We start from the raw sequence: 22,517 nt of genomic DNA, 5'->3' as shown, positions 1-22,517 counted from the left end.
TGTTTTCGATTAAATTCAAATTTCTGTTTGAGGGACGTGACTAGGAAGCGTTGTCCCCCAAACGCAGCACTAATAAATAGTGTCCCACAAACGTTCAACCTGCGCGATTTGGGGGACGCTTTAAGGGACGCGGTTGAAGATGCTCTCAATTTGCCGTTCATCCGTCGGGGCCAAGGCTAGGCTCAACGTAATTTTAAAAAGAAGATTGATAAACAGAACATATTAAATTGTGAAGATACGTCCAGCTTTTGCACCAACAAAATATGCGAAAACATTAAGGATGCATATAACCAAGTGAAAAAAAAAAGGAAAACAAAGGTCTCATCGCTGTGTTGAACCAATTCCAACGGTAGCACTCTACACCGCGGAAGACAACACACGGACTAAAAAAGATATCTCCAAAAGCAACACCTTCAAGATGGAAACAATGCACAAGGCGTTGTCGTTGTCCAATCGAAGATCTTGAATTTTCACCCTAGAGAAAATACGAATTTACAAAACAATACTTTCACCAGGACCATTGCCAGGTACAATCATTGAAGACTATACCTTGAATTTTTAACCTGAAAATCGTGGCTCGATACTCGAGAAGCAGCATCAAGAATGCAGTCCACCTATGCCGCCACCCCGCTTGCTGAAGTTGTTGTTGCAAGTCGACAAACACCCGACATAATGGTAGAACATGTGTGGCATTGCCTTCATCACAACCACTACCATCTCCGCCATTATCAACCTCTAATCGCCACCATGACTTTTTTACATCTATGTCTGTTTCATGGAAATCTATAGTAAATTAGTAAGATGTGTCCCATGTCAGTTGACAAGAAGGCAAAGCTTCGCGCCTCGCCCAAATGAAGCCACACTGGATCAAGAAAAGGGCGCGCAAGACCGCTTTGATTCCGCTCTAGATATACAGCCCTCTGCGCCAAACTGCGGAAATCTCCAAGAGTAAGATCAGAACTTGTCGGCGGCAAGATGGAGGAGGCCCAGACCGGAGACTTACCGCAAGAAGAATAGTAGAGCCAAACCACCATTATTAGATCCAATCCAGCAGCCCCCACGCCGCCTGCAGGTTCCCTTCGGGACTGACCGCCACAACGCCCATCGGCAGCCCGAAGGTTCGGTCGGTACATAGCGAAGGAGGTGACCAATGCCGCCCGAAGCCTGACGACGTCGAGCACGCCGGAGGTGATCCACCACCACGCTGTCAATGCGGGGTCACGCTTCTACGCCACCGCCACAGGACCACGCTAGTGCCCTCCTCTCCTAGGACCGAAGGGCTCCCGGCGGGGGAGAAGCCGCTGCGCAAGAAAACTTCCCCGCCGTTGCCGTCAACCGGAGGGTTGGACCGCCGCATCCTCCGGCCACAGCGGGGAGACGAGAGAGGATGATCTGGGGCATGCGGCAACTAGGGTTTCCACCCAAGCCACCCCCTCTTTGTCAGGACTATCCAATTATATTAATTAATGAGATCTTTTTGCGGGGAATTAGTGAGATCAGTCAGAGAGGGTGTGCCCCTAACGGACACGCTCAAAGGGTTCTATTACATTTTCGCCGAACGCACACGCTTCTTTTTCGATAAAGGATACTTTATTATTGAAAAGGTTTAAACATTAATTACACACGTCCTCTGCATAGTTAGAATGCACATAACCGTTCAAAAACATTACAAAGCACACAAATCGTTTACAAAACCCAAACTAAATGCACACGCTTCTAGTATTTATATTGCTTGCATAAACCGTGCCACATCCAAACAATGTACTGTAACAAACGCTCCAAAGTAAATGCCATGTTTCGGGGTGGCGATCCTAACCACAAAAGGTGATGTGTAACTGGCTAAATAGAAATAAATTAGTGATCTTGTTTAATAGAAAAAATATAGCAAATAGTGACACTGAACCAATGTTAGAGTCATCCTTAGCTTACTCTCAGGGGCGGTTTGCTCCTCTCCAACCAAATAAACTGCACCGCCAAGATGATGATGGAATCACACGCGAATGAAACAATCTCATGGATAACATGAAATATGTACAACCACACAAAAAGAAAAAAAGGATCCACAAGCCATACATTGGTTTGAGTGTGACCATGCATATTTTTTTTTTTTTTTGAGAATTCGGCAGGTGAGCTGCTCGATATATTAATAGAAGAAGATTTGGCTCAGTTAATCAGGGAAACCGGGCCCAAAAACCATACAGAGTGGCCGAGTTTATGAGGGAAACCGGCCGAAAAAACCGCACAAAAGTCGGGGCCTCATCGCCCACACGAAACGAGACCGCCGACGACCAAACACACACCACCAAACCCGGAGCCGCTGCTCCGACGTCCCCTGCTCGGAGGCGAGCCGCAACGCCGCACGGTGTGGACGACCTGTAGCCCAAGCTACCAAGGCGACCACCCGCAGACCACGAACGCCGCGCCAAAAGATCCGGGGCCGCCGCCCCGACTTGCCAGCCACACCGACCACCCCGTCGCGTAGGCCGGGCCGACGAGCTCGCTACCCACGTAGCACGAACACGCCACCCAAGCCTTGCAAGACCATGACCACACCCCATGGAGTCATCGTTGCAAGACCATCCGAGGCCGCCGCCTCGGCGCACGTCAACCGTCCGGGGCCGCCGCCCCGGCATCCACCACCCTCGACGACAAGGCAACCAAGCAGCACAACAACCACACATCTACCACACCACGAGGACTACGGACTCCAAAAGCGGCGCCTTCAAGAAGGTAACGGCACAGTGTGTCGCCGCCGCCCGCTCCAAGGAGCAGAGGTTTTCACCCGGAGAACGCAAGAACTCGCGACAACAGGAGACCAAGCTCCCCGATGAAGCCCTCAACAGGGAAAACGGTACCCAATAGCACCGCCAACATCGGCACCAATGGTGCGAAGCTTTCGCCTGGAGTGTCAGCGATGTCGTCTGTCGTCGGGCCCAACGTAGGCCCTGGCAGAAGAGGTGTCCCGCCGAGCAGGGTGCCTTGTAGCCGTCCACCAAACAGAAAAACGGATCTGGGAGGCGCCCATCGGGGCCCGCAGGGGCCCATCTGAGCCCGCAGGAGCCCGCATGGGCCCATCTGAGCCCGCGGGAGCCCGCAGAACAGAGCCCCGCGCGCGAGCGCCGGCGGCGCACCAGGCAGCGCCGTGCCCGGCGGAAACCGCGGCCATCCCAAGCTGCAGGGGCCGCGCGAGAGGCCGGACGACGAGCTGCCGAGCGGCAGAGGCCGCAGCCGGCCAGCATCCCGCCGCCAGGGCCGGTTTGGACGATGCAGACGCGAGGGCCGGCCAGCATCCCGCCGCCAGGGCCGGCCAGCATCCCGCCGCCGTGGACGATGCACACGCGACGAGGGGACGGCAGCGAGCAGGACGGCGGCGGGCCACGCACGGAGCCAGCGCGGACGACGGCGACCTCCGGGACCGGCATGGCGGCTTCCCTCCGAGACGGCCATGCGGGGGCCCGAGAGGCATAGATCCTCGCCGCCCCCGTCCTTGGCGGCGCACGGCTTAGCCGGCGGCGGCCTCGGGAGGCGACGAGGGGGCGGGCAGAGGAGGTGGGGAGGTGGCGGCGGGAGGCTAGGGTTTCCCTCCCCCGTCGCCTGGAGGGGGCGACAGGAGAGAGAGCAGGTGACCATGCATATTTATAAAACAGAAGACGTGGCAGCCTTTCAAAGATCAGCCTTCCCAGGGCATCTTGGGAAGGGGATGATATCTCTGATGTTGTCGAGGCCAGTAGCAAAAAGGAGCATTCTCTCGAAGCCCATGCCAAATCCACTATGTTTGACAGTTGCAAACCGTCGAAGATCCAGGTACCACTCGTATGGCCCTAAAGCCAAACCTCCATCGATTAACCTATAAAGTACAACATGTTAAGCAGTCAGCTGAATAGTCATTCATGATATATGTTAGGCTTTATATAAAAATGATATATGTTAGGATGTTCACACAGCAACATCCATGACGGATATGTTGAAAAGAAGGATTCGAAACAAGATGTTTATACTTTGTAGATAAATGTAAAATTGATTTCAAAATACTAAGAAAAAAAAAAAAACATAACAGATGTTTAGAGTCATCCAATTACTATTCGTCTAGTTGACACTGAATCGTGCATTACCATAACTAATTCAACATTTTTTTTCCTTTACACAATTTCGCAATTCTAATTGAGTATATAAAATAAAAGCCAGACCAACTTTTGAATCCTGGTTGGTGGAGTCCTGCACTAGTAAGTAGTAACTCCACCACAACTGTTCTAACAGCTATTTGTGCCACAGAAAATTAGTACATGTTCAAGCGGTCGATGCAAATTCATTTTCCAGATCTTTACTCAACTCCGAGAAAAAAAATATAGAAAACAACATAATATGTTCACTAAAAAGTTCAGCACCAGTACCGTTGTTTAAGAATATCTAGACGCTCCTCCCTTTGGCTTCCACCAATTAATTCACCAACCTACAAAGATGGTGTCAGAAAATAAGACAACATACAGGCAAAAGAAAATCGATTCTTAAAATAGGTGTAACATACTGGGCACAAATTAAACCACTTTCATAACTAAGATAAGATAGGAAATCAATTTTCAAAAGAGGTGGAACGTACTGGGTAGATATCCAAATTCATACTTACAAAATGATACAAACTCAGTTTTGAAAAGAGGGAGGTTGAACCTACTGCACACAAAGCCACACTTTCATAATTAAAGAATGATTTTCTAACATGATGGAAGATTAATAATCTCTACCGGCATATGCACAAAAGTGTACACAACCATGTATACTACTACCTCCATTTCAAAGCTTAAGGCTTTTTTAAGTCAAAGTAAAATTTGACCAAACGTTTAGAACAATCTATCAATAAATATAATATTTTGTAGATACCATACAAAAATATACTATTTCTTTATATATTTTATGATATTAATTTTATATTTTACATGTTAATGATTTTTGATAAAAGTTTAGTTAAACTTAACATAGTTTGACTTTCTAAAAATAATATAAGGCTTAAACTTCAGGATGGAGGTAGTAATGTTTAAACGAAATAAAGGCACTGCATCATCATGCATGTCTTTTTAAATTATATAAATAGAGTAAAATGGACTGAATATCAAGACTGGACAGATTTTGGTATACCTTGGGGACAAGAACATCCATGGCAGCTACTGTCTTTTGGTCGTCATTGAGCCTCATATAGAATGCTTTTATTTCTTTTGGATAGTCATAAACAATGACTGGCTTCTCAAATACTACGTCAGTCAAATACCTTCATGACAAAAAAAAAGATATAAATATACAAAAATGAAATTGTCAAGAGATGAAATAGTAAAAACAAGTGTATCAGTACAGTACCCTATATGTTACCCATACCTCTCGTGCTCGGACGCTAAATCGATTCCCCATTCAACCTTGTTCTCGAACTCCTTATCTGCATCTTCCAATATCTTGATCGCCTTGGTATATGAAATGCGCTCGAAAGGCGTCTCCGAAACAAGCTCTAAACGCTCAATCGCAGTCCTATCATGATGGTTGACCATGAACTCCATGTCTTCTCGGCAATGATCAAGTATCCACCTGCAGAGGTGTTTCACATATCTTTCTGCGCAGTCCATATCATATTGCAGGTCGGCGAACGCCATCTCCGGTTCGACCATCCAGAACTCGGCCAGATGTCTTGATGTGTGTGACTTCTCTGCCCGGAACGTTGGTCCAAAGGTATACACCTTGCCGAGAGCGCACGCATAGGTCTCAGCCTGAAGCTGGCCTGAGACGGTGAGATAAGCCGGGCGCTTAAAGAAATCGTTCTCGAAAGAGATAGTTCCGTCGTCCTTGCGTTGAATCCCTGGTCTCAGTCTCAACCTCTCTGCTTCAAGGCTGGAAACAATCTCTTTGGCCTTTTCAAGCTCCAAAACAGCGGCGCTTATCTCTTGCTTGCCAGCTACTTTTGCTGCTTTAAGCCGTGCAATGGCGTCTCCCTTCTCTCGCACAACGAGCTTCGCGGCTTCGATGTCGGCCTCTGACGGTGCGGCGCCATTCTCTTTGAGCTCCTTCTCCACCTTGTCGGCCTGGCTGAACAAGGTGGTGACCTGGAACATCTCGCCGGCACCCTCACAATCACTTGTTGATATTATTGGTGTGTGTACGTGCAAGAAACCTTCACCCCTGAAGAAACTATGTGTTGCGAAGGCGAGCTCACTCCTGATCCTAGCAACTGCAGCTATCTGCAACAGATCGATCATTAACGTCAATAATTAATGGCAGCGTAATCATATCATGATCGACATAGAAGTACTACCGTGTCTGTGCTAGAGAGCAAGGAAGAAACACTTACCGTGTCTGTGCGTGGGCGGAGGTGGGGAATGTCCCTGAGGCCCTCGAGCGTGTGCTTGGTCTTGGGCAGCGGGTACACCCTGGCGTCCACCTCGCCGACGTCGATCACCCTCTCCACCTGCAGCTCGATCAGCTGCTTGTGTTTGGCTCCGTCGAGTTTCTCTAGAACGCCCTCCAAGAGCACGGACGTCCCCGTCGGCGTGAGGCGCCGGAGGTCGCCGTACACCTGGCCCTTCACCACGGCCTGGAGGTTCTGCTGGCAGGAGCCGTCGTTGAGTTCCAGGAAGGCCAAGAGGCTCGACGACCTGCGGCCCGTCCTCACCCAGCCGCCCACCACGACGCGCTTCTTATCGTGCGCGTCGATGGCGCCCACGATTGCACGGATGAGGGTGCGAGGATGATGGCTCTGGTCTCCCTCGCCCCGGGAAGAGGGGATGCTGGTGGTATCGTCGGCCAGCTCTGGCATCGCCGGCGGCGCGGCCTCCATGGCGGCTAGCTTTTGCTCTCCTGAATCGATTAAAATTAAACTAGCCACGATCAACAAAAGACTCGTATGTATTCGTATAATACAACCTTAGTCCTGTACTACAACTAAGAAAACTAAATAAATCGTAACAGGACTTCGCATATCCGATCTCAATATATGCCGGCTTCTTATCAACAACTACTAATCCTTGCCGGTTCAAACTCGGCATCATCCGGTAGGTACGGGACGGGATACATATCGAAGAACAAGTCGGATACAAAACAAACCGCACCAATGAGAAGGCCAATCTACTCTCTGCCTTGATTTCGGCTAGTCCTTTTCAAATTTGGCTAGATAGACATTGCGCAACGATCCTGCCCACTCTGCCATGTCTCAGGCAGCAATGGCGCCGACCACCGAGACGGCGGCCGTTTCGGCTCGCCGGGAGCCCACGCCCGATCACCCACCTTATTCCTCGGTACAACAAATCTTGCATGGTTTACACACAGTTCTGCTGTACATCTATTAGCAATCTGAGATTAACTGAAGAACGCATGTCATGGCAGATGATCGGCGAGGCTATCGAAGCGCTGCGTGGCAGCGCGTCGGAGGAAGTCATCTCGGCCTTCATCCTCGGCAGGCACCCCGGCGTGCCGCAGGCCCACGACCGGCTCCTCCGCCACTACCTGGCCAAGTACGTGGCGGAGGGCCTCTTCGTCTGCACCGCGGAGGGCCGGTACTCACGCGGCTCCCACGGCACGCAAGTCACCGTGGCTAAGCTCTCGCTAAACGATGGTCGATGGCAGCTACCTGAGCCGGCGCTTGTCGTCGCTAACGAGGATGATCCGCCCTGTCCAGCCACGGACATTGACCATGATCAAACTTCCACGATGATGCGTCCCACGGCTGCCGATGCCACCAAGTACGCGAGTCGTCGGCCGCGGCCTTGCAATGCGGCGCCTGTTCACAGCCCTGCCACGCCATCAAATGCTAATGTCAACAACAAAAAGAAGAGCAAGCCCAGAGTCCGTGGCAGGCAACGCAAAGTGCAGGACCTGTACGACCGCAATCCACCTAAGCCTGCATGTAACATACCAGCTGACAAAGAGATGTGGTGTGTGCTCGCACTGCCTGCGCTGGTGAGGCTATGACTAGTCCGCGCTACATCTCAGTTTCCAACCGATCTCATTATTACAGATCTATCATCTATGTAGTTCCAACTTGGAGCAACACCTCGAATTTTATATGCTTGATGTAAGAATGATCAAGATGAATGTTGATTTATCTAGCTTTTCTGATTTGTATAATGCAACTAGCAAATTCCCCGTCCGTTGCTATGGAGATAAAAAAATTGCAATCATATAATACTATTCGATTATTTGCATTAGGATCAACATGATAAGAATTAGTATCATGTTTGATATATTGTAAGACGTAGTAGTTAGGGTTTTGGGGAATAGCTTGGCACCCTAAACCGGGTGTGGCCACCATATATTTATATAGGTGTATCGTTAGGTAGTATAGTCCACACATAATGTTGCGGTACTCATTGGCATCATCCGGAGGTAGCAAATCACCATCAAAAGTGGGCAATGTGTCAATGGCTGTCATAGGAGTAGTGAATGTCTTGCACTTCAGCATACCTACACGCCATAGTAGATCTAGAGAATACTTATGTTGCGTGAGAGTCAAACCACCATCAGTGTGAGTGACCTCAAGGCAGAAACCAGACGATCAACAGTAGTAAATCGAGAACATACACAGAACATAGACCCGAAAATACATAATAACCTCAAGACGCTAACAGAAAAACAGTGATGTATCAGTTAGTGAAACTATGCACGTGGAGAGCAGAACCAAGTCGTGCATGCCAAGAACGAGGAACCTGCTGAAGATCATAGAGAGATTTTACAAAGACCGCATAGATGATTAGGGCAAGAAGGATCAACAAACATAGGGGGCACATATAGGCCCCTTATTTAAAAATTCCATGAAGAAAAGCATTCTGAACATCTAGCTGACGGAGAGATGAGCCTCGAGTACCAACGAAAGAGAGCAGATGTTGAATGGTGGTATGCTTGACCACAGGAATGAATGTGTTCTCATGGTCAAGACCATAATGTTGTTTAAAACCGTTAGCAACCAAGTGTGCATTTTACCTCTCAATGGAACCATCAGCATGCTTTTTGACCTTAAAAAACCACTTCGAATCAATAGTATTTACACCAAAAGGGGGTACCAATTGTCAAATATCATTCTTCAGTAGAGCATGAAATTCCTATTCCATAGCGGCACTCCAGTGTGGCTTACTCATAGCATCCTTAAAACTACGAGGTTTACTTGTAGGATCAGCAGTAGCATGAGCCAGACACGCTGCAAGACATGCGACAATACCTTCAGTATGCTCATGTGGATGGAAAGTATGCTCATGTGGATGGAAGATACGACTCTGACTACGTGTACAAGGACACGGATCAACAGAAATTGGTGCAGTAGTAGGTGTCGAGGATGCTTGTGGTGGCAACAAACTAGCGTCGACCAAGGACGAATCGGCCCACGAGAAGATCCGTCCTCTACGACTGTCGGCACAAAAGATTTCAGGACACGAGACTCCGGGACGGCCGATGTAGATCGTACACACGAGACGCACCAGCAGAAGTACACCCCGATTATGTCATCGTCGTGAACCCCTCTGTCCTAGGATCATCATAGCAAAACAAACATGCTATATATTCCCTCGTGCATACCCAACTTTCTATGTACTCCCTTCCCTCTGATTCGGTTTACATCCTAGAAAAAATCAGACAAACTATTACTGTATTTATCAGTAATATTTCAACCAATTCAAGCCACATTAAAAGTAGAGACATCCAATACACAGAGGAGGACCGCTTCGTTTACTGTGTTTTCGTTGACCAAAAGCTAATATATAGATTATTATGGAATAAAAATTTGGAAAATATAGACTAAATCAGAACAGATGCCTATCAAGTATTCGCCTCATAACTTTCCCATGACCATGATTTTATATCATAAGACCGAGAATAACAGTGGGTACATGTATGAAAGCTTCTGTTTTGAAATCGATGTACTAAAAAATGTTTAGGAGTGTTGACCAATGGTGGCTGAAATTTCATGTCCCCTGATAGTTGATCATCTTCTTTCTTTTATGTCCAAGCATATTACTCCCTTCATCATTTATAAATAGATGTTTTAGATTCATTAGTGTGGACAAGATAATATGATTACTCCCTTTGTTCCCATGCTTAGTGCGTAAATTCGCAGGCATGTCGATTAGGTAGAGTTCGCGACTATTTTTTCCATCTTACCCTTGTTTCTTGGCCCCCACACGCTAATCCCGGAGACGTACGAAGCGGAAAAATCACCCATCATGTCCCTGCCGCCTCACCCCCCCCCCCCCCCCAACATAGCTCCGCTCCCGAGCCACCTCCAACCCTCCCCGAGGTGCCGCCTCCTAGCCCCAAACCCTAGCAGCGCCTCGCCCCCAGCCACAACACCGCCGCCACCCGTAGTTCCCCACTCTCCGCCGTTTGCTCCTTGACGCTCGCCAAGTCGTCATCGTGTCCGCCATCTAGCAGCGCTATGCCGAGGTCGCGTATGGAGGGACAATTTTGGTGGGTGAAGATCATGAACTACTCCCTCTTTTTTTATATATAAAGCCACAACGTATTTCGAGGTAGAATTTTGACTAACATTTTGACCAACATAATATGTATTATGTGTTACCAAAAGTATACCATCGGATTCATATTTCAATGATGTTTCCAGAGATATGATCTTGGTATTATATAACTTATTTTTTATCGCTAGAATTATGAGTTAAAGTTTTGATCCTAAATACTTAGTGGATATAAAAAACGTAGGGTTTACCAATTACAGTATGTTTATCTATGTATGACACCGACCTAGTGTCGGCATAAATATATTGATCTTGCTATCCAAGAAAGCATTGATGCAATTAATATTCGAGAACCCGCAAAAAAAAATTAATATTCGAGAGTCATTTTGGTAAGCAAATTCGACTGGTTGTTCTACTCGAAGCGTCGTGCTACGATAAGACAAGATATCCAAGTAGAAGCGCTTTTTACCGTTTTACCCATCAGGCTCAATCCGATCCTGGGCGTCCATCCAAAACCCAACGGCGCGCAAGCAGAAGCCTCGCGTGAAAGCCTCTCGAGGGTAGTTTGGGAAACAAATTGGAAGGAGGCGACTTCCGATACGAAGATGCACAAAATATAAACTAGATTCTGTTCCGGTTTTATCAGTTGCCAACCGAATAAACAAACAAAACGCACGGCGAAGAATAAACAAAAAATAACAAGAAGTCGAACGAAGAGTGGAGCGGGATCGCCGTCGCCGCCGCAGATCGTTTTCCGGTGCCGGAGTAGAGGCGAGAGTACAGGCAAGGGAAGGGGCGAGGAAGCAGGCTTGGGCTGCCATGGTGCTCGGCCCCATCGCGTTCGTCCTTGGCTCCGGTCAGTCACGCCCCGCCTCTCGTAAACCCCATCTATTCTCTACTGCCGGCCGCCGCCAGTTGAACCAACGTCTCGCCGGGTTCGATCGGGCAGCGACGCCGTGTCGTTCCGAATCCCTCCGTCTGTCTCTCTGATTAATTACGCTGGGGGTTTAGCTAGTTGAGCCTCGTTGCGTAGGGTTCTTTGTTCGCTTCCCCGGCTGCCTGCTATTTTTGTTTCTCGATCGGATGCCTAGACCAGGGCATTCTCCCGTGTGGATCGTGCCAACAGTACAATTTCCCACAGCGCCGCCGTCGCCACGTGCCTGTGTAGTCTCCAGCAGATTCAGTCATTCAGAGGAAAATTTTCAAGTAGAGCTTGCAGCTTCCCTGTTTGTATTTTTGTTTGCCAGGGAGACTAGATGATGTATCTCTACCAACAACAATTCTGTTGACCTTTCTGCGAAAAAAAAAACCCTGATTCAGGCAAGTATAACGGTTTGCAATTTTTTTGTTTGCAGGGTTTCTGTGGAATCATCTTAAGCCGGACAGCACCAAAAATGTCCCCATTATCGGGGACGCGCTCTCCGCGGCTGCCAACGTAACTGCTGCCACCCTTTACCTTGCCTTCAGGCCCTTAACCTGAACTTATGATATGCTTTGCCGAGGCAACGGTCACTGTAACTCCATATGTGTTTGCGTGCTTTCTGTAGTTTGCCAAGGTCGTTGGGAAGGACGGGAAGGACACGTCGTCGTCGTCGAACAGTGGAGACCAGCTGATGTCTCAGGTTCGTGGTCTCGTGGACCTGTCGTTTTTGCTTTGGTGCCTACCGCACCGGTTGGACATCCATGCTCAATCCTGTACGCGGCTAAAACTTTAAGTGATGCTGAATTCTATGCGCGGCTAAACCTTTCAGGTCAGTAGTCTCAGGGAGGAACTTCGACGAGCTCTACGCGAGAGGGACGATGATGTTACAATCATCGATAATAGATCAGGTCGGTGCTTGGTCGTTGTTTCTGTCTCCTGCGTGGCTTGCGGATACTAATGGATTTTAGTAATGACTTGCATTCATGCTGCACACTATTTCTAGTTACTCGCTCGTGATAGAAATAGGGCTCTTACAAAGCATATACTTCACACTAACAAGTTCTGTTTTAGACGAGATGACAGTTACATATTTGGCAATGAATGACCTGTCGTGCAAAGTTCCCGGTGAACCTACAGAACCTAGATGTTTCAAAACTACCTCTTGATGTTTCAGATTCGAGTTGTTCTATTATCTAGATTCCAAACCATGTCAATTCTATGCAAATGTCCCCCTTTAGACGTACACATTGTTCCGTTCCTTTAGTCTTTACAGTTCTGACCTGAATATGCGAATGATCCTTATCTTACCTTCTTCTTTTGTAGGGGCTGGTGCATATACTGTAACAGCGGTCGTTGTTGCAGGGCTTGTCGGCTACGCATATATTAGGTGGAAGGTAAACTTTGGTTCTTCTGCTGTTCTAGATACAGCCAGTGTTTATTATGCCATTCTAATTCTGAAGCCATATATCTACAACCGCAAATCATGATGAACGTCTCTACTCAACTATTGATGTTGCTCTGCTAGTATCTAAAGTTTGTGCATTAATTAACAGGGTTGGAAGATCAGTGATATCATGTGGGTGACAAAGCGCGGGCTGAATGATGCCTGCAGTGTAGTCGGAAACCAATTAAATGAAGTTTCTGACACTGTCCATGTAATTAACTCTTTTCCCTGGACTATTGTGCTTCCAATTACACTCCAGAACTGTGTTATACCTCCATCCTTTTCTGCTTTTCAATGTTCAGGTTACAAAAAAACATCTATCTGGAAGGATTGACCGGGTAGATGCCACTCTCGATGAAACGCAAGAAATAATTGAAGGGACAAGAGATGAGGTTGGGACATTGGTCCCATATCAATCTTCTATTTTCTGGTACCGGTATATTCGTAGTGAAATGACAATATTTAATTTACTGTCTTGTAGGTCTCAATCATCAATGTAAATCTCAGTAGTTTCCAAAAGGAGCTACAAGAAGTGAATCGTACAGTTGAAATATGGGTAGGTGCCTTGTACAGAAACACATTCATACCTTATGTCTATGAGCTAAGGGTCACTCATTTATCATGCATATGTAGGGGTCAAGGCTTTGCAGTATCGAGGACACCCAGGATCGAACTGTGCGTGCAACTGAAGCCCTGGTTGGGTTTGGCCAACAAATGGAACACTCCCAGAGGGGCAGTTTTCGTCAGGTAAGTCTGCATAGCCTATGTGACTCTTTAATGGCCTGTTGCTTACATGATTTGCTAGTGGTTCCATCACCACTGTACCTCTAGATTCTTACTCTGGCAAACTATTTCGAACTTTTTAGATCTCATCATTCGTTCCAGCACTAGGATCCTCGTCGGAGAATATTGTTAGAAGGGTAAAGACTGTGTCATGTTCTAGCTTTAATACAATTTGAATCCATAATCCTCGTTTGTTGACTGTGGTTTATGTGTTTCCTACTCTTGCATCTTACTTCCATGCAGCTTCCGCCGCCTCCTCCTCTAGCTCTGGAAACTATGGAAACTATCTCGTCAGTAGCTGAATCAAAGCCTACTGTAGAGGAAACCCAGGTATGGTTTCAGTTTGACCATACACTTCAACAGTGCTAAGACAAAGATGATCACATCGTTGTGCTCTCTTATTCATGTCTGGTTATACATATTATGCTATTGTGCTTCTTTGTTCGATGATTTTAATTTTGCTCTCTTTGCATTCTAGGAGAACCGCAAGACACTTTCGCAGAGCGAAGGAAGCACAAGGTGGAAACTACCCAGCCTTGGCTTTCTGAGGAGTGGATCAAATGTATGAGATGACACATGCATGTGCACCGATTGCAGACGCCGAGGAATTCCCCTTTTCAGGAAAATCAGATGTACACGATAGGGGTCATTTTTGTAGACACATATCTGTATAGAGAAATGAGAGTTGCAACTTGGATTCAACCAATGTTTACTGTGGGGATTTATACAATTAGGCATACATCTAGATCAAGTTTTTACAACTTAGATTCGACTCATAATTAAAGTAGTATGGCTTCTTGCAATGGTGATCTTCACTTTATATTTCCGTCGTAGAATATATATTCTTTTTTTTCATGGAAAATGGAACCCTGACCATTCCATTTACATGTGCAATCAGCAAGTCCAAGTTTTGATGTTCCTGTCATTCTTGTTCATAATATATAGTGAAATGCCGTCAAAACCGAACCTGCAATGTGCCCCCCAGTCCTATCCGTTACCGAGCCATATCGATTGGCCCATGATTTCGCCGTACAGTGATTATATTAATCTGACTCTGATTTCAGCTTATTGGTGACTTGGTGCTCTAAATACGAAGTGTAGTGGATGCAAGCAGTTTTTGTTCACAAAAGTAGTGTAGTTAAGCATGTGAAATCCACTTGGCCCATGATTTCACAGTACAGTGATTATATTAATTTGACTCTGATTTCAGCTTGCTTACGTCTGATGACGGTTGTAGTGACCTTGATGATGGCGATGAGGAGCAGGAAGATGAGGTGGAGAATGAATATGTAGCTGTTGATGTTGCTGCTAGTGACGAGGAGGAAGAAGCAGAGGTTGCAGACATAGCAAGTGTGGTCGACGATGAGCAGCCATCAGAGGCGCTCAATGTTCCGGTGGATGATTATGACGTGAACGGGCACGCAGTGGCAAATGATGAGGATGGTTGGAATAACATAAACTTTGATGGTTGCCCACATGATAACAAAGCCGGTGACGAAATCATTATCTCGCACCTAGTCGAGCCACAAGGGAAGTTGCTAATGGCGATAGCAATACCATTTTAGCTACCATATATCCCTGGCCAAAATCTGTATCTATGGCTATTTCACGCGTAATCCCCATTCACCCAATAATATAAAATACCATATAAGCTACCATATCTCCCTGGCCAAAATCCGTATATGTTACCTCAAAAAAGACGGATGCATAGTCGGATTCGGAATGGAAATTAATTCGTAGTGTTTTTACATCCCTACTCATTTGTAAACGTTGAGGGAAAAAAATTTAGAGGATATTTGAGCAAACCTTTATTTTCTTTAGGGGGAAGAGGAAATCTTTCATTTGTTTTAGGGAAGATGAAAACTTTCATATTTTTATGGAAAATTTCAAGTTAGTAACTTTGAACGGCGAGGAGAACAGCCCATGTGCAAAGAGAGATTCTGGGAACGGCCCATGGAGTGAAGAAGGCGAGCCGCCGCAGCCGTCGCCGTCCTTTCCTCCGGCGAGCCGCCGCAGCCATGGCAGGCCTCCCGCCGCTTCTTCCGACGCCGCCCGCAAGCGTAAGCTCTCCTCTTCCTCATTCTTCTCAATCTCCGAGGTTGCCTCTGCTTCTCCCGCCGTCCCCACTCACCCTCTTCTCTTCCCTTGCTCCAGCTCAAGCTGCGGGACACGGCCGTCGAGTCCCGCGCGCCCAAGCGACACCGCCCCCTGGAGCCGCCCGCTTCGGATAGCCGCCGCCCGCAACCGGCTTCTCCGCCTAGCAGTAGGCGCCGAACAGGGGAGCTGCCTCCGCCGCCCAAGTCCAAAGTTCGGCGTCGATCGAGGTCACCGCCGTCGTTCAGTGTTCGGCGTCGATCGAGGTCACCGCCGCCGTGCAAGGTGCAGGTTTTCTTCAGTGTTAAAATTCAGAGTACTTCAAAGATTTGCCTTAGGGATTTATATATGATGATGTTTCCGTGCTGCACAAACCTATATGATATGCTCTTGTTGATTTATTTTCGTAATATATATTTCATTTAGGCATGTTTCTACCACCAGATTTTATTGCCCACTTTGATTTAGTTTGCTAGCATTGAGAGGATTGATTTTTTTATTCATGTAATGAGTTAGACTGAAATTGCTGCATACAGCGTGCATGCACATCCTTCATGAACTCTTAGCAATAATAGGTGATTCCTTGCAATTGGTACCATAGTAATACTTTTATAATCAAGTACGAGATAATGTGTAGGTGCTTTCACTTATCACCGTTGCTGATTTTTTTTTACCTACTTCCTTTCATGGCTGCATTGCATTTTGCAGCACCCAGAAACTTCATCAGCTACTGTAGTGAATAGACCTGATCCTGCAATCAGGGGGCATGAGCAGAAGTTGGATAGCAAGAAGATGGATGGTAAAAACCAGAGTGATGGCAAGGTGAAAAAGATCTCCTGCTGCATATTTCAAAGCTGCCCTGATGTCAGGTTAAATGAAAACAGGGGCAATTGTTAAATTGACCAAATAGTTGATTTGCGCTTCACGGTTTTTCTGTTTACTTCAGTTTTGGATTCGTTGGAAGTTGGAACTGTCTATGCTACGTGGTTAGAATTCCATTGCCAATCATTTTGATGCAGTTGCATTAAAGCATTATCTTAAACAATTTCCGCTAGACCACTCCAGACCAACTTGTTCTGCTAGGAATTTAGGAAGACTGACAATGATGCTTACCGACAAGGTGACAAACATAATACATGCTTTTCAAACAAATAACCAAGAGAGAACATTCGACATATCATTATTCCCTTTACACGTTTATTGCTGCGTATATACTTATTGAAGCACATACAAATTTAAGGTATTGATTGATTTACTGTTTTGAGTTTCCTCTTTTGGGATGTTTAGCGGGGTTGATCCTTTTACATGCTAGTTCTCGGAATGTTCTATTAAAAAGTATACGACAAAAATTCAAAGGTTGAGATGAAATTCAATGTTACTGTGCATAGTTGTTTTATCGTCTATATCGTGTTACTTGTCAGGCTCCAAGCAGAAGTGCTCGTCGCAAGAAGATAAAAAGACAGATACGAGCGGAAGCTAAAAAAGAATTTAGGGAGGTATGGAATAGCTTGATTTTGGTTTGGCTAGAGCTTGGCTGGTTGTATCATGTAAACGATTTATTTCACTTACTTGACTGGTCAAAAGGCATTCAATCAATGTATCTTGTTTGCCTTTTGATATTAAGTTCATTATTGAACCTGATTGAATTGCAAATATAGTTGCAAACCCGTAATATTTGGAGCTCTAGGTTACTGTGAAATTGTGAAGTCTATGGATGTTTCACATGGATCTAAATGGTAAACGATCAAAATAGGCACACCTCACCTGTTCGCTTTTATATGGTATATATATTTCTTGTAACATGGAAAAAATTATGGTACTGTTGACAGTGACGTTAAAACTCAATTGCATCTCTGCTACATGGTTATAGCCCAATTGCAAATCATTTGGTACTGTTGACATTTGACATTAAAACTCCCTCGTAAACAAATTTCCGCTATACCACTACAGACCAACTTATTCGCTGGAAACTTAGGAAGACTGACAATGATGTTTACTGACACATTACATCGTGTAGAACAAATACCCAAGAGAATACCCCGACCACCGCCGCCCCTGTTCTTTGCCTGGCGAGGGAATCTGAGCAGGGTCAACGATGAGTAACTTGGGTAGTAACATAGAACTACATGCAATGCCAACTAATCATTTTGATGACATATCATGTTATTAATTGAGGAAACATAGCATTGTGGTAACTAGCTATGTTACCATAACATCGCATTTCCCAAGACTAGATGAGTCTACACCTAATGAATATGACTTTGCATGACACCACACATATTACTACCCACTATGGAGGTGTTCTTCCCACTGTGACTAGTCTAAAAGTAGTACAATGTGCATACACATAGGTGTTCTTCTCAACGTTGCAGTTTTTTTTCATTTTACCTACTCCCTCCGTTCCCAGAAAAGCTTCTTAACTTTGTCTAGATACGAAGGTATATAGACATGTTTTAGCTATAGATTCATCCGTATCTAGAAAAAGATGCCAAGCTTTTTTAGAAACGGAGGAAGTACTTCCTTTCATGGCTGCATTGCATTTTGCAGCACTCAGAAACTTCATCAGGTGCAGTAGAGAAGACACCTGATCCTGCAGTCCGGGGTGATGAGCTGGAGTTGCATAGTGAGAAGATGGATGGAAAAAACCAGAGTGACCACAAGGTGAAAAAGATGTCCTGTTGTGTATGTGTGCATATTTTGAAATTGTTGTGATACCAGTTTGAATGAAAATAGGGGGCAGTATTTAGATTGACCAGAAAGTTAAATTGCACTTATCAGTGAAAATTCATCGATGATTCTGTTTACTTCAATTTTGGAGCCGTTTTGATGCAGTTGACGTTGACATCAAAATCTCTTGCTGAGGCTATGTGGTTATGACCTCATTGCGAATCATTTGGTACTGTTGGCAGTTGACATTAAAACTCCCTCTGAAAAAAATCTGCTATACCACTCACTACAAACCAACTTATTTGCTAGGAACTTGGGAAGACTTACAATGACGTTTACTGCACATATTACATGCTTGTAGAACAAATATCCAAGGGAAAGCATTTAAGATATCATTGTACACTATCATAGGCTTATCGAAGTTAATCTGTCCCTTCTATTTTCTTGATTTTTGCACCATTGCCCTTTCACGTTTATGGTACATATATTTCTTGTAACACGGACAAATTTAAGGTATTGATTCACTCTTCTGAGTTTCCCTCTTTAGGCCTGTTTAGGGGGTTGATCCTTCTACGTGGTACTTGTCTACCATCCGGACATCTTATATGAACAGTTCCATGCTCCTTCTGTTCTCTACTTTATCAAACAAAACCTCGATATCTCAGCATGTTCTATTAGAAAGTGCGACCAACATTTAAAGGTTGAGATGAAACTCAATGTTACTGTGTACAGTTGCCACAGCTGTTTTTACCTGTCTATCTCCTGTTACTCATCAGGCTCCAAGCAGAAGTGCTCGTCGCAAGAAGATGAGAAGACAAGTATGGACGGAAGCTAAAAAACAAATGAGGGAGGTATGGAATAGCTTGATTTTGGTTTGGTTAGTGCTTGGCTGGTTGTATTATCTAGATGATTTCTTTCACTTGACTGGTTGAAAGGCATTCAGTCTATTTCTTTTGTTTGCCTTTTGGTATTAAGTTCAGTAGAGAATCTGATTGAACTGCCAACATATTTGCAAACCGGTAATATTTGGAGCTCTCAGTTACTGTGTAAATAGTTAAGTCTTTATGGGTATCTCACATGGTTCTAAATAATAGTCGACAATCAAACAGTCTCACCTCACCCTTTAGCTTTTATATAGCAAGCAGCCCTGTAAATGGCTGTTATTTAGAAGACTGGTATTTTGAATGTCATACCTCACATGGTTCTAAATAATAGTCGACAATCAAACAGTCTCACCTCACCCTTTAGCTTTTATATGTCAAGCAGCCCTGTAAATGGCTGACTGGTATTTTGAATGTCATACTTACATTTCTCAACTCTGATGCATTGGAATTGTGGTTATTTAGATGAAAAAGGACAAGCTGTTAGAAAAGATTAAAAAGCTGCAAGATTGCGCCTGGCTTCTGGAGAAGGATGGTGCAGACAAGGCTGAAATCATGGAATTCAGGAGTTTGATTGAATCAACAAAGAAGCAGTATGGGGAGAATGGTAGCAACGTGAAACATTTCAACTTCATAATTCGGTGCCTATTTGTCTTGCTAACCTAATTGGTATGTGATGTAGAGGAACTATTGGCCCAGGCAGGATCAAGTGCATCACAGCAGGTGCTAAACAATGACAGACTTGACAAAACTGTGGGAACTTCATATACATTTTGCTACTTTTAGTATTTTGTTGCTAAAATGCGCGCAGTTAACTTTTAGTGTCACAGCCTATTTTATGACGATGACGACGTTATGTGTTTTGCAGCATGTGGAAACAATGGCAGCTCTTGTAGAGACGGTTGAGGGAGATGAGCAGAACATGGATTCTGGAGAAGCGGAGGGCAGAAGCCTGAAAGGTTGCAAGGTAAGCTCTTTCCGTGACGAATCCCTTTGGGTGCGTGCTTCCTTTCTTTACCTATGTCAACTACTTTGGTGTCTAATTTAATGTTCAATGAAATTCTTGGATCATAGGAAGCTTCCAAACAAAGCGAACTAGCGGAGGAGGTGAACCGTCTCAAGAATGAGATCGAAACGGTCAGGCAAGACCGTGACTACCAGTCAGCAAAGGCGCAGTCTTTGATGGCTGACATGGCTAAGCAGAAAGAAGTCGCGAGAAGATACGGAGTCGAGCTAGAGGATGCTATGAGTAGAGTCGCTGCCCTCGAGGTATCCTTGTCGCGTTCCTTTTTCCTGCAAGCTGTTGAACAACTGACCAATGGGTATCTATTGTAATCGTGTACTACTAGGAAAGAGGCCTACTGGAAAGCGAGACAATCAGAACGTTGCAGGTTCAGCTTGCATGTGCAAACGAGAAACTAATGGTATGTGATGATTTGTTCTAGCGTGTTGCATGTTTGTTTCGGCAAACTTGGCTTTCTAGTCCTCTCTTTCGTCGGTGACTCAACAAGCCATCCAGGCAAATACGGTCTTTTTTCTTTTGTCGGTGACTCAACTAGCAATTTTTTGCTTTGTCTGAGAGTTACCTTGTGATTTGTGGAAACGCGACTGACTGACCGTTGTTTCGGCTCTAATCAGTTAGTATCATCTACCGCAAGAGATTGATGCCAGGCCGGAGCGCCGACCAGCCTTGCAATGTTGGTTCATCGTCATCAAGTCATCGATTTGCTCGAGCGTCGGACACCGGCGCATACCACAGACGCCAGGAATCCTGATGAAGGATCGGTTGGTGTTTTACTGACAGCCATAGCAGCAGAAACTAGTGTGTCGAACGAACCTGATGGATATGTAGACAAGTGTAATGTAACTAGTGCCTCTCACAATTGTTTCTTTTAACTAATGATGATTAATGAAGTGCTGGGTTTCATTCACAAAGTTTGAAATTCTCTTCTCCGTCCCTGTTGGTTTCTCAAATCAAAATCTGAAGCCTGAGAGTATAAAGATCTATGAAATCTGAAAGGCTGAGAGTTGATTACTAAGAGCATCTCCAACAGACGCTGTAAAAGGCGCGCGCGGCAAAAAAAACCGCCTATTTGGCGCGCGCGAGCGCCCGCGCGAAGCTCCAGCAGACGCGGAAAAGGGCGCGCGTGGTAAAAAAATTTGCCGCGCGCGCTATAAACGCGACACGCGCGAACGCGCCAACTGCCTGAAACTTCCACGTGTCGCTCCGCCTCGCTCTCTCTCCCCTAGCGCTCTGCCTCCGCGCCGACGGTCCGCCTCCGTCTCCGGTCCGCCTCTGCCTCCGGCGCCATGCCTCCGCGCCTCCGGCTACCGCGGCGTCCGCGCGGCCGCGGCGAGCGGCCGCTGACGCGGAGATCCGCTCCGGCGAGGAGCGGATCCGACTTGGAACCTTCGACACCGCGCATGAGGCGGCGCGAGCCTACGACGCCGTCGTGTGGCGCATCGGCCGTCCCCGCCGGCACATGAACTTTGACGACGTTTGGACGCGCGAGCGGCGGAGATGCTCGCGCCGCCGTCGCCGATCGTCACGACCGAGCAGCGGCGCCGCGCCGCGAGCTCGAGCAGCGTCTGCGCGTGGCGGAGCAGGACGAGCGCGTGCGCCTCGAGTGGGCGCGCGTGTTCCCGGAGGACGTCGCCGCCACGGAGGCATTTTACGCGCAGAAGAAGGAGGCCAAGGCGAAGGCGGCCGCGAAGAAGAAGGCCGACCGCGACAGGCGCCGCGCTGAGTCGACGGCGAGGAAGGCGGAGAGGGCGGAGAAGGCGGCGCGGAGGGCGAAGAGGGCGGAGGAGAAGAAGAGAGGTGCCGGACCATCGACGAACATGCCGACCTCCTCCTCCTCCTTTGAGTGGACGACCACTCCGGTGTCCGACACGACTCCGACTAGCGGATCGTCGGACTTCGATTGGGAGGACTCCGAGTAGTTTAGTTTAGTTTAGTTTAAATAAAATGTCGGTATTTGTCGAACTTTTAATATATTTCGTAATTTCAGTTAAATTTTCGAAATTTTATTTGATTTGTTTGATCCGTTTCAAACGATATAAAAAAAATTAGCTGTTCGCGTGGCGGCGTGCGCTGTATTTAGAGCGTCCGAAGGAGGCCCAATTTTACCGCCCGTGCAGGAGCTGCATTTTGACGCATCCGGCAGGACAAAGTGTGCAATGTGCGCGGAAACGTTTACAGCGGGTCGGAAGGGAGGTATAGCGCGCCAAAATCTCTAAGTCTGGTGAGCTAGCCTCGTACGATGCTGACGTGTTGGTTCAATCTCGGCCCTGGT

The 22,517-nt window shown here is 46.4% G+C and overlaps 4 protein-coding genes across 7 annotated transcripts; 3 read left to right on the top strand and 1 right to left on the bottom strand.

Annotated features, from left to right (window-relative positions):
* Positions 1-2,106: 2,106 nt before the first annotated feature.
* LOC127291921 (asparagine--tRNA ligase, cytoplasmic 1) lies at positions 2,107-7,541 on the bottom strand. The gene is made up of 5 exons (XM_051321242.2): positions 6,326-7,541; positions 5,365-6,215; positions 5,131-5,260; positions 4,392-4,450; positions 2,107-3,847 (listed from the first exon to the last, which is right to left on the bottom strand). The coding sequence occupies exons 1-5, from the start codon at positions 6,809-6,811 to the stop codon at positions 3,664-3,666; spliced, it is 1,710 nt and encodes a 569-aa protein (XP_051177202.1). The 5' UTR covers positions 6,812-7,541; the 3' UTR covers positions 2,107-3,663.
* On the top strand, positions 7,194-7,941 carry LOC127346616 (uncharacterized). The gene is made up of 2 exons (XM_051372900.2): positions 7,194-7,268; positions 7,357-7,941. The coding sequence occupies exons 1-2, from the start codon at positions 7,194-7,196 to the stop codon at positions 7,939-7,941; spliced, it is 660 nt and encodes a 219-aa protein (XP_051228860.1).
* Positions 7,942-11,088: 3,147 nt separating this feature from the next.
* On the top strand, positions 11,089-14,497 carry LOC127348268 (uncharacterized). The gene is made up of 12 exons (XM_051374351.1): positions 11,089-11,286; positions 11,786-11,865; positions 11,978-12,052; positions 12,182-12,260; positions 12,676-12,746; positions 12,906-13,007; positions 13,099-13,188; positions 13,278-13,352; positions 13,430-13,543; positions 13,663-13,716; positions 13,823-13,909; positions 14,058-14,497. Exons 1-12 carry the CDS (start codon positions 11,250-11,252, stop codon positions 14,145-14,147), a joined length of 954 nt encoding a protein of 317 aa, XP_051230311.1. The 5' UTR covers positions 11,089-11,249; the 3' UTR covers positions 14,148-14,497.
* Positions 14,498-15,480: 983 nt separating this feature from the next.
* Positions 15,481-21,148, top strand: LOC127291920 (kinesin-like protein KIN-14N). Of its 4 annotated transcripts, XM_051321240.2 has the most exons (13): positions 15,481-15,639; positions 15,734-15,903; positions 15,940-15,958; positions 16,382-16,495; positions 17,095-17,169; positions 18,221-18,334; positions 19,117-19,191; positions 19,687-19,828; positions 19,904-19,974; positions 20,090-20,188; positions 20,296-20,490; positions 20,571-20,645; positions 20,860-21,148. In XM_051321240.2, the coding sequence occupies exons 1-13, from the start codon at positions 15,598-15,600 to the stop codon at positions 20,884-20,886; spliced, it is 1,218 nt and encodes a 405-aa protein (XP_051177200.1). In that variant the 5' UTR covers positions 15,481-15,597; the 3' UTR covers positions 20,887-21,148. The 4 variants fall into 4 exon arrangements, with proteins under 4 accessions (XP_051177200.1, XP_051177199.1, XP_051177196.1 ...); XM_051321239.2 differs by having other exon boundaries at positions 15,734-15,958; positions 19,904-19,944; XM_051321236.2 differs by having other exon boundaries at positions 15,734-15,958.
* The last annotated feature ends 1,369 nt before the right edge of the window (positions 21,149-22,517 follow it).

This window comes from Lolium perenne, chromosome 4 (genome assembly GCF_019359855.2).
Source record: "Lolium perenne isolate Kyuss_39 chromosome 4, Kyuss_2.0, whole genome shotgun sequence".
NCBI lineage: Eukaryota > Viridiplantae > Streptophyta > Magnoliopsida > Poales > Poaceae > Lolium > Lolium perenne.
The sequence above is the reverse complement of the archived record's forward strand: the minus strand, read 5'-3'. Positions and strand labels throughout refer to the sequence as shown.